A 15,315-nucleotide genomic window follows, 5' to 3' on the forward strand; every position below is an offset into this window, starting at 1 on the left:
TTGACTTTTAACCCTAGTTTTCAGCAGGGCTGAGCGGCCGCAGTTATCGGCTGAGCCGCAAATCGAGTTACGCACAGGCAGCTTCATTCATATTCCCCGGCTCCTGCCCGTCTCGCCTCGTTAGAAATTCTCCAGCCTTTTTTATCCGCTTGGGGCTTCGAGCACATGATTTACGATCCAGTTTGAGTGGTTGCCAGTTAATTTGCCACCCTTTATTCGCAGGCTTAAAGCTGGGGGCAGGACGCTGCCCTGCGGATGGAGGGGCAGTAGCTGGGAGGGACCGTGTTGGGTGCTGAGGGGTGTTGCTGTATCGGGTGTGGGTGCCCCAGCATGGGAGTGGGCTGATTTATGCAGGGCGAGCCCCTGCCTCAGTTTCCCCTGCAGCATCGGCATCCCCATGGGTCATGGTCAGACGTGTGCACCAGGGGCACAGAGAACTGGTGCAGTTGCTGCACGTGTGGCCGGGCACCAGCATTTTTCCCCCTTTTTTTTCCCCATTTTGCAGTGAGGGATAGAGCTCCCGGGGCTGAGCCCCTTCTCGGATGTGGGGTCCCTGCGTGCCGCCCAGTCCTGCCCCCAACAGCATGGTCCCCCAAGAGCTGTGGGGTGGTATGGTTTGATGATGGAGCCCCTCACCATGACCTGCCTCTCTCTCGGGGTGAAGGCAGAGCACCCTGTGGCTTTGGCCCATTTCAGGGACACCTTTGGGTGCCAGGCTCTCCCCTTGCCCAGGGCAGAGGGAGGGAGGCGTGGGGGTGGCCAGCACGGTGTCCTCGCAGGGGTGCATGCGCAGAGCTCGGGCATGGGAATGCTCCATGTCCGCTTCAGCGCCGCATCCTTCAGCTCGGCGTGGCCGCAGCCTGCTCCTCCGGGGTGTCCCACCCGGCAGTGGGTCTGCTGCGCCCTGCGCGGTGGTGGCATCTCCCCGGGGGTGAGTCCCGAGGGTGGAGGTGACCTGGCCGCTGCTGGGACAGGCAGCGTTGGCTCCAGGGTTTGATTAGGGCCCGGCAGCGTCCGCAATTATCTGCCTTTAGCAGAGGAGACGTGGGGAACGTGGGGCTCAGGCTGGCCCCGGCCTCTCTCTGTGCCTCAGTTTCCCCTGTGTATCCATGCCAGCGTTGCGCCACAGCCCGTGGCACACGCTGGTGGTGGGGCTGCGCTGGCGATGCTCAGCACCGGCTCTCTGTTAATAACAGCTTATCTAATTTTTTTTTTCTGTTTTCAGGTGAATATGGCCCTGGCAGGGAAGCCTTTAGACGTGACTCTCAGCACCTCCAGAGCTGACCAGTGGAATATGGTTTTTCCCCAGAAAGACGAAATCATCACCAGCTTAGTGTCTGCCTTAGACTCCATGGTAAGAGGCCAGCGGCGTCCCCGTCCCCCTCCCTCCTGTCAGCTCACTTTAACAGGGCTAGCTGGGAGCAGGGCTGAAGCAGGAGGGCTGTCGAGCTCGTCCTGCTCCCCTCTGCTGCTGGAAAGCCCAGGGAGCTGCTGGAGCTGGGAAATAAAAATCCTCTTCTGCCCTGACAGCCGTAAGGATCGTAAAGTCAGCCCAAGTTAATCTCAGATGTGTATTGTTTTCCCATTAATATTTATGTTGGTATCAACTCAATGTAGGGTGGTTGGTTGGATTTTTTTCCTTGATGTTTTACCGATGTTACCGTGAGCTTTTACACAACAGGAGAACAATGGCTTTTATCTCCGAGAACAAAGAAAATAACTTTCATATCTTTTGACGTAGAATTCCCGGTGGAAACCTTGCCTAAGTCAGCCATGCTTACATAAACAAGATAACTGTCTGGATTAAGTCTCGTGGACCAGAGCTAATCTTATTTTTAACTGTGAATGTGATCAAGAAGGGAAAGCGTGTGTGCAGTAACAAATGTCTAATGCAGTGCAATGTGCTAAATAGCCCTCCCTTTTTAAAGCCAAGTAATATTTAATGTATTTATCTTGGATGCGTCGTCTTCTCTACGCAGGTAGGGTTTTTTTCACTGATACTAATTTCCTTCTCTTTGACCATCACTGCCCCACTAAGGAGCAGGTTCTTCAGAGCTGGCGCACCCCAAGCAGCTTTGATGATTTATATACGTGCCATCCCATACAGCAAATCATGTTATCGTAGTTTGGCTTCCTAATGAATATACATTATTCCGCAGTCCTCGGTAGGTGCTTACACCAGGGCCAGAGGGCCAGGCTGCTCCTGAAATTCACCTTCATCCCAGTGTCTCACCAGGGCCGAGCTCCGCACCCACTGAAGCCTGGCTGCTTGCGTGCATGATAAATAAACCACGGGGCCATGTGCATGTCGCCAAGCAGGCTTAGGGTTTCGATTTGGTCTGCCTCCAAATCTCACATCCCCTAGATTTTGTATTTATTTTTCAAGTGTTGGACTTTTTGAACAAAATACTTCCCTTTGCTATTGGTTTTTTGAAGGGAGTGTTCTTGAAAATATGTATTTTGGGGGATGTGATTCAATACGTCTGAAGAAGGTGAGCAGGAGGTAACATGACCCAATATACAGAGTGGTTAAGCCCACACAAATCAAGCTCTTTGTAAATGCGTTCAGGGAGCTGAAGGTAGCTCGGCGGGGGTGGGTCCGTGGGCAGCTGCTGTCCTGCTCCCTGCCCGTGGGCCTCCACGGTGCCGTGGGCAGGTGATGTGTCTAACTGGGGCTGCTGATGGGAAAATCCCCCCTGTTTTGCCCATTTAAATCGTGACCTGGGGATAGCGTCTTCCTAGCGTCGGGGCATGGGAATATGACTCAGGCTGCCGGCACTGCGTAACTATTATAATATAAAAAATAATAATAAAAAAGCATATACATGTGTGTTATGTAGAGCAGGAAGCGCACATTACATAAAATGGATTAATGGAGGAAGTCTTTTCCATCTCTTTAATGTTTTGCATAACTGTACAAGAAGAATCGTTTGACTAATCCAGACTTTGACCATATTAGTGTTCTGCAGCTGAAATAAGATTCCCGTGCTCCTTATTTCATTAGAGCTGGTGGAAAAATACAAAATGTTGTTGGTTTTCTTTTTTTACAGGAATGTTTTATTATAAAGAAATACTATAAAATGTTTACTTTTAGGATAGGAAATGGGTAAACAGTTCTTGTTTTCCAGCAAAGCGTAGCTCAGCCAGATAACTTTCTGGAGCTGTAAAGTCACCAAAGTGTTTAAAGGATGTCATAAAACCCGTGAAATTCTGATCCAAACCAGAACATTGCTTTTGATGGGGGAATCTTTTGATGGGAAGACGAAAATCCCACTGGAAGATGGCAGGGGGTGCCAAGTGGGGATGCTCCCGCAGCCACTCTGACCCGGTGCCTCCCCGCAGTGCTCGGCGCTCTCCAAGCTGAACGCGGAGGTGGCCTGCATCGCCGTCCACGAGGAGAGCGCCTTCGTGGTGGGCACCGAGAAGGGACGGGTCTTCCTCAGCGCCCGCAAGGAGCTGCAAGCCGACTTCCAGAAGTTTTGCAGTAAGTATCCCCGCCAGCGTGGTCTTCTCCTGTGCCAAGGTTGATGCTCCGGTTGTGCCAGCTGGAACCTCCACTGTGCACGGAAGGGTTGTGTTTCGGGGGGCACCGTGGCGCTGTCTGTCCGTGGGGCTGAGCGGTGTTTAAAGTGATGGAGAAAGCAGGTGGGAACCATGGTTGGAGCCTCTCCCCCTCCCAGGGAGGGCACCACAAGCCCCAGGTCCCCTCACCAAAGGCATCCCTGGGGCGGCACCGGGCTGGATGGCTGCTCTGCGTGCCCTGGTGCTGTTGGTGTGCGGCAGCACTGCCGGTGCGCTGGAGCGGCTTTTGAGGACTTAGCAGAAATAGTTTGTCCTAGTGATCCCCCAGGAGCAGAGGCTTTCTCGGGCTAAGGCTTTTTTCCTGGTTTTAGAAAAACAGGGATGGATTTGGGAGCTGGGAGTGTTGGTGGTGGAGTTGCTTATTTTTTTGAGTGGCTAACAGTGGTGAAAGGATGCTTTGAGCAGGAGCTGTGGTGCCCCCAGTCTCAGATGATCAGAGTCACCAGGTATCGCAGGGACGTGTGTGACCGGTGGCAGCGCTGCGAGTGGTGAGGCTGGCACCCAGCCCTCTGTCCCAGCTCCGTGCCTCTGCCAGCTCCCTGGAAACAGCCTGGCAGCTAAGGGGAAGGTGGGGGCCATGCTGTGAATGGGGACCTGCATTTCTTGGACAGCATCATCCCTGGAGTGCCAACCACCGCTTTCCCCACTCTGTGCAGGAGCTGGGATGGGGTCTGACTTCGGTGGTGCTGGGGACCCCAAACCTGAGGGGACCCCAGACGCAGATCTGCTCACACACGCTTCCCACAGAGGGCCGTCAGTGGAAAGAAGTGACCCGAGTGTGTGTGCACACGCGTGGTGTCGATGGAAACCATATTGGCGCTTAATCCATTGGAGAGATTGCTCGGGAAGGGCTCACTCTAGTGAAAACATTAGCGCTGTAAAGCTGCCAGGGTCGCTGTCTGCTCGGGTTATTCACTGCGTGTGTGCGGGGTGAGCCGGCACGGCTTGGCAGGAGCAGCTCCCTGCCAAGGCTCCGCTCTGCTCCTCCGTCCTGCCCGCTGTGGGGAGCTGCCTGCCACCTCCACCGCGCCACTCGCACCCGGGAGAGCCGCCGTTAGTTATCCTCCGCATTGGTGCGTTGCGTTTTGCGGGACAGGAGGTGTTTTGGGGACGTTTCCTGCTTTCATGGGCGACTGCCTCCCCTTCCCACCACCCACGAGAGGCAGGGAGGTACCCGAGCAGTGAACGACAGTGGGGTGGCCAGTGGGAAGGATCTCCCTCGTGTATTGAATGCCAGCTGTGTCTCCCTAGAGCTCATAATATTGATGACAAACTGCAAATCTCAGTTTTAGAAAGAGATATAGTGGGTTTTTTATATATATATATCTCCTGGCTGGTGACCTACTGCTGTGGCTGGGGCAAGGCTCCCAACATTAGATCCTGACTCCCCTCTCCTTTGGTTTCATTTATACCTTTGTCAAAATGGAATGGTCACGTCTGGTTGAAAGCACAAAATCTTGACGATGGGGTTCAGGCAAAGCGGCTGATGCTGGAGACAGAGTGAAACGTGATAACTCTGTCTTGAATTATAAATGGCCCAGGCTCAACTCCGCTCCATAAAGCTCTTAAAACTGGCACGCAGTCGAAAGCATCCCTGGAAGTGCCTCTGATTTATGGTCTAGCTGCCCCCTTAGAAAGGATCTGAAATAATCTAAAGCAGACATCTCTGGGAGATGTAAGAAGCCTCTTATCTCTTGGGCACGCAGACCTCGCTTGAACGCCCTCTTTTATCTGAACCTCTGGCTCAGCCTTTCCTGGCACGTGGTGGGACTTGACAGTGATCAGGATTAATGTCAATGGAAGAGAGTTAGAGCCCAGCTAAGAGGGAGAGTCAGTCATAGGAGGGTGTGGATTTTCACCTTGGTAGAAAAACCCAAAAAAGTTTTCCAGGGCCTGTTTTTCTGCGCCATGGGAGGCATGCGGAGCTTGCCAGGGGTTGCATGCTGTTGGGTGGCTGTCCCCTTTCTTATGTCTAGTTCTGTGGGTGCTCTGGGTGGCTCTCACCTCCATCCCAGTGATGTCCCAGCCACGGGCTATTTCCACAGGAGGGATCTATGAGCTCCTCCTTGAGCGCCCAGGCAGCATCCAGGGCTGATCACCGGCAGGAGCCTGTCGAGAATGATGAAGGAATTAGTCCTTCGCCACTGAAAATCCCTTGTGAATCACTTTGGATAGAACGGCAATAAGGCACTTGTAGTGTTTAATTTTTTGTGCATATAGAGATGCAAGGAAGTCATTGCTGAAGATATGCTTTATTTGAGGTTTAATGGGGGAAATTAGCAGGAAATAGCTGGTATTACCGAGCTACGTGATGCTGAAGGGTAAAAAAGCCTCCAAGAAAGGCGGATTTTCTTTTCCTGAGAGATTGAAGGCTAAGCAGATTGAAACCAGAGAAAAGAAATGCGCTGCCCAATTAATCACAACAGTTTCAGTGCAGCTGAGTGGGTAAAACCAGGGAAGGGGGGGCACGCACAGGATGACGGACCTCGCTCCCAGCTGCGCTGCTGGCACCACTGCCCATGCCAGCAGCTTCCCCTGCATGTCGGGGGCTGCCCGGGGCAGTGGCCCCATCTGAGCCAGGAGGCTGGGGTGGGCGGGAGACCCGGGGCACCCACCTGCCCAGCCGGGGGACTTTGCTGACACTGTGGGGACGGCGAGGGGCCCAGTGCCCCACTTTGCCTGGGGTTTGGTGGGCAGGGAGGCATCCAGCCCTGGCTGAAGTTGGCGTAACCTGGCCGATGGGTTCGATCACTTCGCAGGTGCTCGAAAGCGCGCGCGGCATCACCCGTGAACCCTCTTCTCACTGCAGCATCTCCCATGTTCTCCTCTCCCCCCCGCAGGAGTCCAGCAGAGGAAGGAGCAGGACGCAGAGGTGCAGAAGAAGGCAAAGGAGAGCGGGCGAAGCGTGCTCAGGGTCTCCCCGGACCAGGGATCAGACGTGTACCTCCTCAGGAAGATGGTAGAGGAAGTGTTTGATGTGCTTTATAGTAAGAACCTTCACGCTTCCATTTGGGGATTTGGATTGCCCCCAGGGCTCGCTGAGCTGCCCAGCGCTGCTGCCGGATGCGGCTTTCGGCTCCAGTTCGGCTCCCAGGCAAGGGAGCAGGCGCCTGGCAGCGGCGGCGTGGCAGAACGTGCTCCTGCATAGGGTTAGCGTTGTGTTGAGATGGGATCCAGCTATTGCTTCTTCACTTTCCAGTGCCCCAAACTGGGCAAAAAACATCCCCGTGCTGGGGGGAGCATCCTCTATCCCCTCCAGCCAGGGGAAGTCTGCCGTGCCCTGAGTGTGATTTTCAAGCACACCTTTATCCCTGACGCTGCGTCTACAGAACCTCTTTGACGAGAACTGTGTGGGGCTCTGCGGAGCCTCTCTCACCCCTTTCCCTGGCAAGTCTATTTAAAAGGAAAAAAGATGATTTTTCTAGCAGGCGGCCCCGCAGCCCCGGCTCCGAGAGACGAGCTGGTGCTGTTCCAGCACATGCATCATCCCCGGCAATAAAGCTTCTGCAATTAAAATGTAGATGACCATATGGCTGTTGATATGTAACCCAGTGGGTTGCAGAACTCCCTCTGGGCCCAATCTGCGGAGGCTCGAGCAGCAGCAGCCGCTGCTTCTCACTCGGGAGGTCCCCGCTGGAGCCCCCGTGGAGTGGCTGGAGGTAGCAGCCGTGCTCCCGGCTTGTCCCCCGGCAGCACCTCTAGGGCGTGCTGGCCAGGTAGGGACAGCGAGGTTGGGTTGGGAAAATGGGGCGGTGAGCCCCAATATTCCCCTGTGCTGCTCAGTGGATTGCATTAGCCCAGCGTGATGCTTTGGGTGTTTTGCTTTCCTGGGTGCAGCTCCCTGACACCATTTGGGATTTAGGGTGTGCTACCGAGCCCTGCCAGGAACGTACGGGTCTCCCTGAGCCCGAAGAACACGCGTTGCCCCTGTTTGTGTGCTGGGTTTGGGAATGGGCACTCCCAATGGGAGAGGGATAAAGGGTGCTCCCACCAACCGCCTGGGGCTCACGTGCAGGATTTGCTGCTGCTAGTTGTCCTGCAGCGCTTGCCTCACCAGCACCTGCCGTGGGCTTCACAGACAGAAAGGGGAGATGGCATCCCTTCCCCTGGGGACAAACAGTCGCTGAGTTTTTCTGAAACCACTTGAAGGACTTGGAGATGATATTCCCATTAACAGGGGTAATCAAATCCTCTCGCTGCCTTCAAAAGGCTGGGCCCAAGCGGGAAGGAAGGAAGAACACAGAAGAGCCAAGGGAACAGGGTGGGGAGGGCATTTTGGTGCTGGTTGGATCCCTGTTCCAAGCTGCAGGTCTTCTTGTCCTGCTGCTGGGAGAGTGCCAGGCTTTGCAGGCTTCTTGGGAGTGATGGGAATTATTCATACGTGACAAATAAATATGCAGGGTATATGTAATAAATATATAATTGCATACAAAAGGTTGATCAGGGTGCATCTGCGTGGGGTGTAGAAACCAGGCGGCTCATCCGCTGGGATGAGTTTGTGATGCTCTTTACCTTGTCAACATGTGGACGTGTGCGGGGACAAGCTGGGTCCCCCACCCAGCACAGCTGGCATTGCTGTGCCAGGAGGGGGCTGGGCATCCCTGGGCTGCTGGTTTTGGCCCTGGCATTGGGTGTAGTCCTGGATTTGGGTGTAATTCTGTCATTGGGTGTAATTCTGCCTTCGCTGCCCATTCAATAGGCAGAACCGGCCAGGCAGATGCTCCCCTCTCGGTGTGCCCACCGGGAAGAGACCCTTCTGGTTGAGTGGGGAGAAGTACCACAGGAGATAGTGGGTACCCCAGGGTGATTCTGTTTCCAGCACTGAGAGGACTGTCAGAAATTAACAGTTATCTTTCTTACGGGTTTTTGGGGTTTTTTTTTATTCTTTCAGTCGCCTGCCATCAACAGGGACAGGAAACAAAAAAAATCTTAGAAAATGCTCAGTCAAAAAGATCGCGTATTCCCTCCAGAGCCGGGTAATCTCTGCACCAACAGGATGACTGATTACCGCCGGCTTCTATTAAACAGGCATTAATGATGATTATTGTCTTTCTTTTGCTAAACCGTGAGCCTCTGCACGGCAACACGAGGCTTGGTGAAGGTCACTTTGAAAGTAACGCGTTCCCCATAAAAATACGTTCGGGGAGTTGCTGAGTGTCGGGTTGATAAGGAGCCACCGTGGGCATCGGGAGCTTCTCCCCGTCACGAAGGGAGGTGATGGAGGGAGGTGGAAAGCTGCTAGAGCTGGTGCATTGGGGCAGGGAAACTGTCAGCTTGCAGAAAGTGTACTCACGGTGTTGTGGTTCAAAGGTTCGTTTTGAAACTTCTGTTGCTGGTTTAATTAAAACATTATCCTTCCTGCCTGTAAGGAACCTTGATGGCTCGTGCAAGTCGCACATCGTTAGTTAGCACACGTTCCTTCAAAGAACATGTTGAAGAAATCACTTTTAATAAGGACTTGCTGACAGTGTCACAAGATTTCCAGGGTTTCTGTAAGATCTTTTGGAAGTTTTTTTTAAAGAAGAGATTAAAAAGAAAGGATTTAAAAAAAAAAAAAAATCAACAATATAAAATCCCACAGCTATTTAAAGGTCCCATAATCTCGTCTGCCTGCCCTTCAGCCTGGAGATGAAGGCGCAGACACCTTGCCATGCAGCCAGATGTGGTGCACCTGGACACTGCTTTGCCAGACAGGTTGCATTCCTGCATGGCTGTTTCTTCTGCTTCGTGCGTTCAGCACCAGGTTTATTGGTCGCAGTGACTTGTGTGGGTTTCCAAAGTAATTTTTCCACAGAGAAGCAACTCAAGGGTTTTGGCCATCCCTTGAAACCCTTCAAAGGGTGCTGGTTTTCCAGTCATGTCTTGCCTGTAGAGCACTGTAAGTGTCCCCACTTTGGGCATGTGGGCTCTTCAGCTAGTTTAGAACATCTCTGTGTAGCTGCAATGCTCCCTAGTTGTCTTCTGCTGCCGGGGAAGGGAAAGCAGTTTGCTCCCAGCTCCTTGGGGAGGTTTTGGTGTCAGAGATACAACAGAGGCAGCCCTGCATGGTGAGGACATGGAGGGGGGACTCTGTAGTCATTGTCAAGGGGAACGAGTGGGATTTCTGGGCTGCTGGAGGTGATCGTGCAGTCAAATGTATCGATGTTTGTGCTGCCTGCGAATGGTGGGATGGAGAGAGACTGCTGAGGGATTTTTTCCTTGTCTCTCAAAGTGTATTGAGGCTGCCTGACAGCAACAGCAATCAAAGTACTTTTCATTCTTCCAGGAGGTAAAATAAGAAAACCGACTGAAAATAAGATTCCCAGAATATCTCAGTAAACATGAGATAAAAATCAGCACAAGCCCTTCAGCCTCCTTTGTCAGCTCTCAGCTCCCTCCTGGCTTGCCGACGGCCGCATCCCTCGCTGGCACGCGTCCGGGCGCTCCCAGGGGGGTGGACTTGTGCCAAGTGACCCCATCTGAGGATTTTACTGTGCAACCTGAAAGAGGAGACATCTGCTTATTGGCTTTTATGAGCTTTTTATTAATTAGCGCTTTTAAAAAGGGCCTTGCATGCTAAGTGCAGAGGTAGGAAGAGGTTTTCTTCTCATAGCGTTTCCATCGGTATCTCTTGCTATTGCATTTTGCTCTTCCAGCCTAGCTCAGCCATGGTCGGGGGCGTGGGGTGTCTGTTGGTGTGTAACTCTGTCCCCTCCTCAGGTGAGGCTGTGGGGAAGAGCAGCGTGGTCCCTTTGCCGTACGAGAGGTTCCTGAAAGAGCCCGGCTCGCTGGCGGTCGCCGGCTTGCCTGAGGGAATCAGCTTTAAGAAACCCATGGAGTACGATGTGAAATCCCTGATGGCTATCCTAGAGCACAGCCACAGCATCCGCTTCAGGCTAAAAAGGTAATTTTGGGCATCCCCAAGGGGTGGGAGGGCAGTGAGCCCTTGGGACGGTGGCTCGTATAACTTTGGCGTGTGGCAGAGATTTTGTCTGGGGGAGGCAGGACAGTCTCTCCCGTCCCAGCTTCTCCCCTAGACCCAGAAACCTGGGTCCAGCCATGCCAAACCCAACCTTGCAGGCAGGTTCATCAGTGTCAGGTGGCTCAAGACCGTTTCAGACTTGTTCCTATAATAAGCACGTGTAAACGTGCACGTTAACCGCATCGCTTTACGTGTCTCCGCCAAAATTTCCGCTGCGGTAAGCTAAGTGCCTTTCTGTCTCCAGAGGCATTTCCAGTGCAAATGCTGCAAGCTTCTTCCCAGGCTGAAATGGGGGTTTTAATGCCCGACAAGGAGGGAGGCGGGGGACCAAGGTGGGACAAACTCCCCATTTTGGCCACGTTTTCGCAAGGGGCTTGGTAGTTCTGGGTGCGTTTCCTCTGCGTTTGCCTGCCTGGTGGCACCTCGGCTCCATTCAGAGAAATGCTGAGAGCTACCAAATACCTCTTCTGAAGGCTCGGCACTTCTGGAAAATCAGGCTGAGACAGCTAAAAGTAGGACACGCAGAATTCGAGCAGTCTGTGAGCTTACGGCCGCCTGTCTCATATGAAGCACGTGGGCTATCTCAGTCTGAAGCTCATCCCTGGGCTGAATGAGGTTCCCCATGGGTCCTGGGGGCTTTGACAGGCATTGGAGTCAAGCGGTTATGGTCACACAAATTGTTTTACTCCTTAAATGCACCGGGCCCTGGAGGTAGGCAGCTTTGCCTTAGCTAATATAAATGCTTTGAACTACCATAAGACCAACCTGCTCCACTTAAAGAAGACAAAAACGGTCCAGGTGCCTGAAGAAGCTGGAAGAGGTTGGGTGATGGCTGTAATTGCTCAAATAAAGAGCCCGGCAGCCGGCGATGCAGCGTGTCCTACCCTTCCAAGCATGGCTCTCCTTCTCCCTCCACATCCTTGCCTGTCCCAGCTTAGCAGAGCCATGGACCCAAAGGAACCTGCTTTTTCCTCCTCTTCTCCTTTCCATCCCCTCAGGCCGGCGGACGAGCCCAGCCGAGAGCTGAACCCCAGCGTTGAGTTGACTTGTACGTCCCTCGTCTCCAAGGGCAGCCGAGACTCTGGTGCCAATGGCCCCATGGCCAAACCCTCTGGCCAGGATGCCCCCTCCGCCGTGGCCGTCACCAACTTCTTGTACGGCGTCTCGCTGCCGACCCCGATCGCTGTTGACTTAAAGCAAGAGGTGTCCTCCGGCCTGCCTGGGCCGAACGCGGCCGGCGAGGCGCTGCTGCCCAGGCCCGCGGGAGAGCTGAAGGTGCCTTCCTCACAGGAGTACAGCGACTGCTGTGGTAATAGCCTGGAGTTTGCTCTCAGACGAGGGCCTGGTGCGGAGCCCACCCCACCCCGGCGCTGACAGGGGACAGGCCTAGGTGTTTTGGCGGTCCTCGGATGAAAATCGGTGCAGAGCTTGGCCCATATGGAGATGAGCACACACCACCACCCCCCCCCCCCGCCATGCTGGGGCGCCCCGGCCCTTCCCCTGGTGCCTCTGAGGTGCCGACGGGGCGCACCTCAATTTTTGCCCTAAAATGCTGGGTGCTGCGCCGCGAGGCTGGAGGGGCAGCCGTGGGGGGGATGGTGAGGGCCCAGTCTGGTCAGGACCCCACCGTGTTGTCACAGGCCAGGGTGCACGGAGGAGAGCCGGCAGGGTTGGGTCGGTGTCACCAGCAGGGAACAGCACCCGGGGGCTTGTTTGGGTGCCCAGAGCATCGGTCAGGCTCTCATCAGCCCTTTCTCCTTGTCTCCCCTCTTGTCCAGGACAGAAATCGTCGGTCTCTGGAGGTCCCCTCATCCAGAACGTGCACTCATCCAAGCGCATCCTCTTCTCCATTGTCCATGACAAGACAGGTCTGTGTCCCACTCTGGCATTGGACCTGGCTGGCAGCCACCTTTTAGGGAGAGGTTTTCCCCTGGCCCTGTCTCTCCCCAGCAGTCTCCCAGCCATCCCCATGATCTGCAGGGACCCGTCAGCACCAGAGATGCTGCAGCAGGGGATTTTTTTCCCTTTAATTGCTGCAATGTCTCAGCATCACAGCTGAGACCTTCATCCTCGCTCGGGTCCATCCCTGCCATCTCCACAACACTCGGTCCACAAGCGCTGCCGGTGGGCTAGGAAATCCCATCCCCACTTTGTGCACGGGGAACTGAGGCACGGCTTTGGGTGAGGCCGTCTGCCCGAGCTGCAAACAGCAAGTACCCACCAAAAGCTTGGCGTTATTTAAAAATAACTGAAACCCACTAACCCCGATGTGATTCTGCAGCTGTGCCTGGGGGGATCAGCAATGGGGAGGAGACTCTGCCGTTTTCCCACCTCCACCCCACCCAAGGGAAATGCAACCTAAAAATGCTGACATGTTACATCAAAACCCTCACCTGCCTGCGTTAAAAAGAAGAAAAAAATATGGGTGGGAAAGTTGGGGAAGAGAAGGAGATGAAAAAGCTCCTCTGTGAAATGGCTGTGCCTTTCAAAGGTTCGTTTCAGGTTGAATTTGCTCTGTCCCGGAGGGTCTTTCATTTCAGGGTTGAGAAGTTTTATGGGGTCATTTCTTAGGAATCTGCTTTGCACATGCACGGCTGCAGAGGAGGTTGCTTGGGGCTGGGGCTGGGGAAGCCCAGACCTTATCTGCCAGCCTGGCAAAATCCACTCAGCAAGAGGGAAATAATTATTTTTAAAGCAGCAAAGTCTTGTTCCTGCTTCCCAGCTCTTTGCGCGAGAAAAGTACATCTGCTGTGTACGAACCATATGGAAGTTCCTTATTTCTTATATTTTGTTTTGATAGATAAGTGGGACAGTTTTATAAAAGAAACTGAAGATATCAACACCCTTAGGGAGTGCGTGCAAATTCTGTTTAACAGCAGATATGGTGAGTAGGAGTTAATATCCCATTATGCATCTGCAGCACTTGTGGTTTGCATATCATTATATAGCAATCATTTTTGTTCCCTAACACAGCAGCAGAAGCCATATGCTAGAGCTCCCTTCTCTTCCTAACACATTTAGCCCAGCAGCTCCCAGTCTCTTAGTGTCTGCTGAAGGTTATGTCAATATTTCCATTTGGAGCCCCCCCACCAGCGCCGGGGAATTTATAACTGGGCTGTAAACCAGCCCCGGTTTGAAGCGTGGCATGCCGGGTCAGAGCGCCCGGGCACTGCCGGCGCTTGCAGGCGAGGGGGAGCAGTGGCATGTGGCTGTTTTAAATTAACGTGGCGGGGGAAAAAAGAAGATTGCCCTTATTGCAGCTGCTTTTTTCCACCTGTACGGCTTACGGGCATTGTTGGTGCTTCCCTTGCCATGGGCAGTGGTTTTGGGTTAGTTCCTGGGTGTTTGGGCAGCTGTAAGCTTAGGAAATTGCTGCGGAATGGGCTGATGGGCTGGAACTTGTCACCACCTCCATCAGGCTGTGTAATTTCTGAGTTACAGATGGGCTATAGACATGTGCTATGTCACTCATGAGTTATATATGGGCTATAGATGACCTCTGTAACTTATAAACTGTCTATGTGCTATGCAACTCGTGAGTTATATAGCTCAGTGACCTGCTGCGATCGCGGGGAGGTTGGGGACGGCACATGGGCCAGCTCGCCCCTGGTTTGAGTAATGCTGGATGTGTTTGGGGGTTTTGGATGACAATGTTAGCTGTGTTTGCTGCTGCATTATCTCCCCATTCTCCCATCTCCCATGGGTGAGCTGCTCCCAGGGCTCACCATCTGGGACAAGCAAAGGAGAAGAGGGCAGGAGGCACTCGCTTTGCTCGAGTTCAAGCCTTTACACCTTCATTTTATCATCTGTAAAAGTGTGTGTTTAAGTGGAAACCATGCTTTCACCTTTCAGCCGAAGCCTTGGGGTTAGACCACATGGTCCCTGTCCCGTACCGGAAGATTGCCTGTGACCCCGAGGCGGTGGAAATCATCGGCATCCCGGACAAAATACCCTTCAAAAGACCTTGCACCTACGGCGTCCCCAAACTCAAGCGGATACTGGAGGAGAGGCACAACATCCATTTTGTCATCAAAAGGTGGGTGCTGAGGAAGGCAACGGAGAGTGCGTGGCCTCGAGGGGGCTCAAGGATTTAAGCTGTGTTCATTCCACGCTCACAGGGTTTCTTTTGACACCCAAAACGCATTTCGCCTTTTTTTATGGAAAAGAGCTAAATAGCTCTTTTTCCCCCCAAACCTCTGTTTTCCATTGCTCTCTCCCTTTTTGCAAGGATGTGGCAGGGCTGGCCGTACCACAGTCACCCCTGATCCCCGACACCCTGTTGTAAGTCCATGCAGACATTGCCAGTGCCACCCTAGGCATCTCGGGTGGTAATGGGACCCTCCGATCACGGCACGACTCTCACCGGTGGCATTTGGCAGATGGGAGCGATGCCTCCATGTGGGAGGAGCATCCTTATTCACAATGCACAGGGATTCCCCTCCGCCTTGTTTTGTGATGATCACTTATGGTCATCCTATATACGTGATGAGGAGGATGTATCTCCTGCGGGGCAGGGCGTTGTGTCTTGGTGTCTGTTCGCACTGGAGTAGGAGGAGTGGACAATTTCCTGGTTACCTCTGCGCCATACAAGCCCTCTTTGCTTCTCTGTCAGGAAAAATCTGCTTTATAATATATTTATTTATTTGGTCCCTGCCTGTGCAGCACTTGTGTTGTTCCTCTGCTAAAGGTGTGAAATTGTGGTGCAGAAAAACCCTGGCTAAGGCTCCCAAGGGGGCTAAAATCACAGACATCAACAGGACTCAAGCATCCTA

At 53.3% G+C, this 15,315-nt stretch overlaps 1 protein-coding gene across 2 annotated transcripts in view; it reads left to right on the forward strand.

The window, feature by feature from the left end:
• Window positions 1-1,231: 1,231 nt before the first annotated feature.
• GTF2IRD1 (GTF2I repeat domain containing 1) overlaps window positions 1,232-15,315 on the forward strand; it is a 44,769-nt gene continuing 30,685 nt past the window's right edge. For both annotated transcript variants that reach the window (XM_086475092.1, XM_086475093.1), the window contains exons 1-8: window positions 1,232-1,354; window positions 3,343-3,484; window positions 6,423-6,569; window positions 10,282-10,465; window positions 11,542-11,852; window positions 12,322-12,411; window positions 13,344-13,427; window positions 14,396-14,579. In XM_086475092.1, coding sequence (XP_086331218.1) covers window positions 1,232-1,354; window positions 3,343-3,484; window positions 6,423-6,569; window positions 10,282-10,465; window positions 11,542-11,852; window positions 12,322-12,411; window positions 13,344-13,427; window positions 14,396-14,579 — 1,265 coding nt within the window. The remainder of the gene's footprint in view (window positions 1,355-3,342; window positions 3,485-6,422; window positions 6,570-10,281; window positions 10,466-11,541; window positions 11,853-12,321; window positions 12,412-13,343; window positions 13,428-14,395; window positions 14,580-15,315) is intronic.

The sequence above is a fragment of the Leptosomus discolor genome, chromosome 18 (assembly GCF_034619465.1).
Source record: "Leptosomus discolor isolate bLepDis1 chromosome 18, bLepDis1.hap2, whole genome shotgun sequence".
NCBI lineage: Eukaryota > Metazoa > Chordata > Aves > Leptosomiformes > Leptosomidae > Leptosomus > Leptosomus discolor.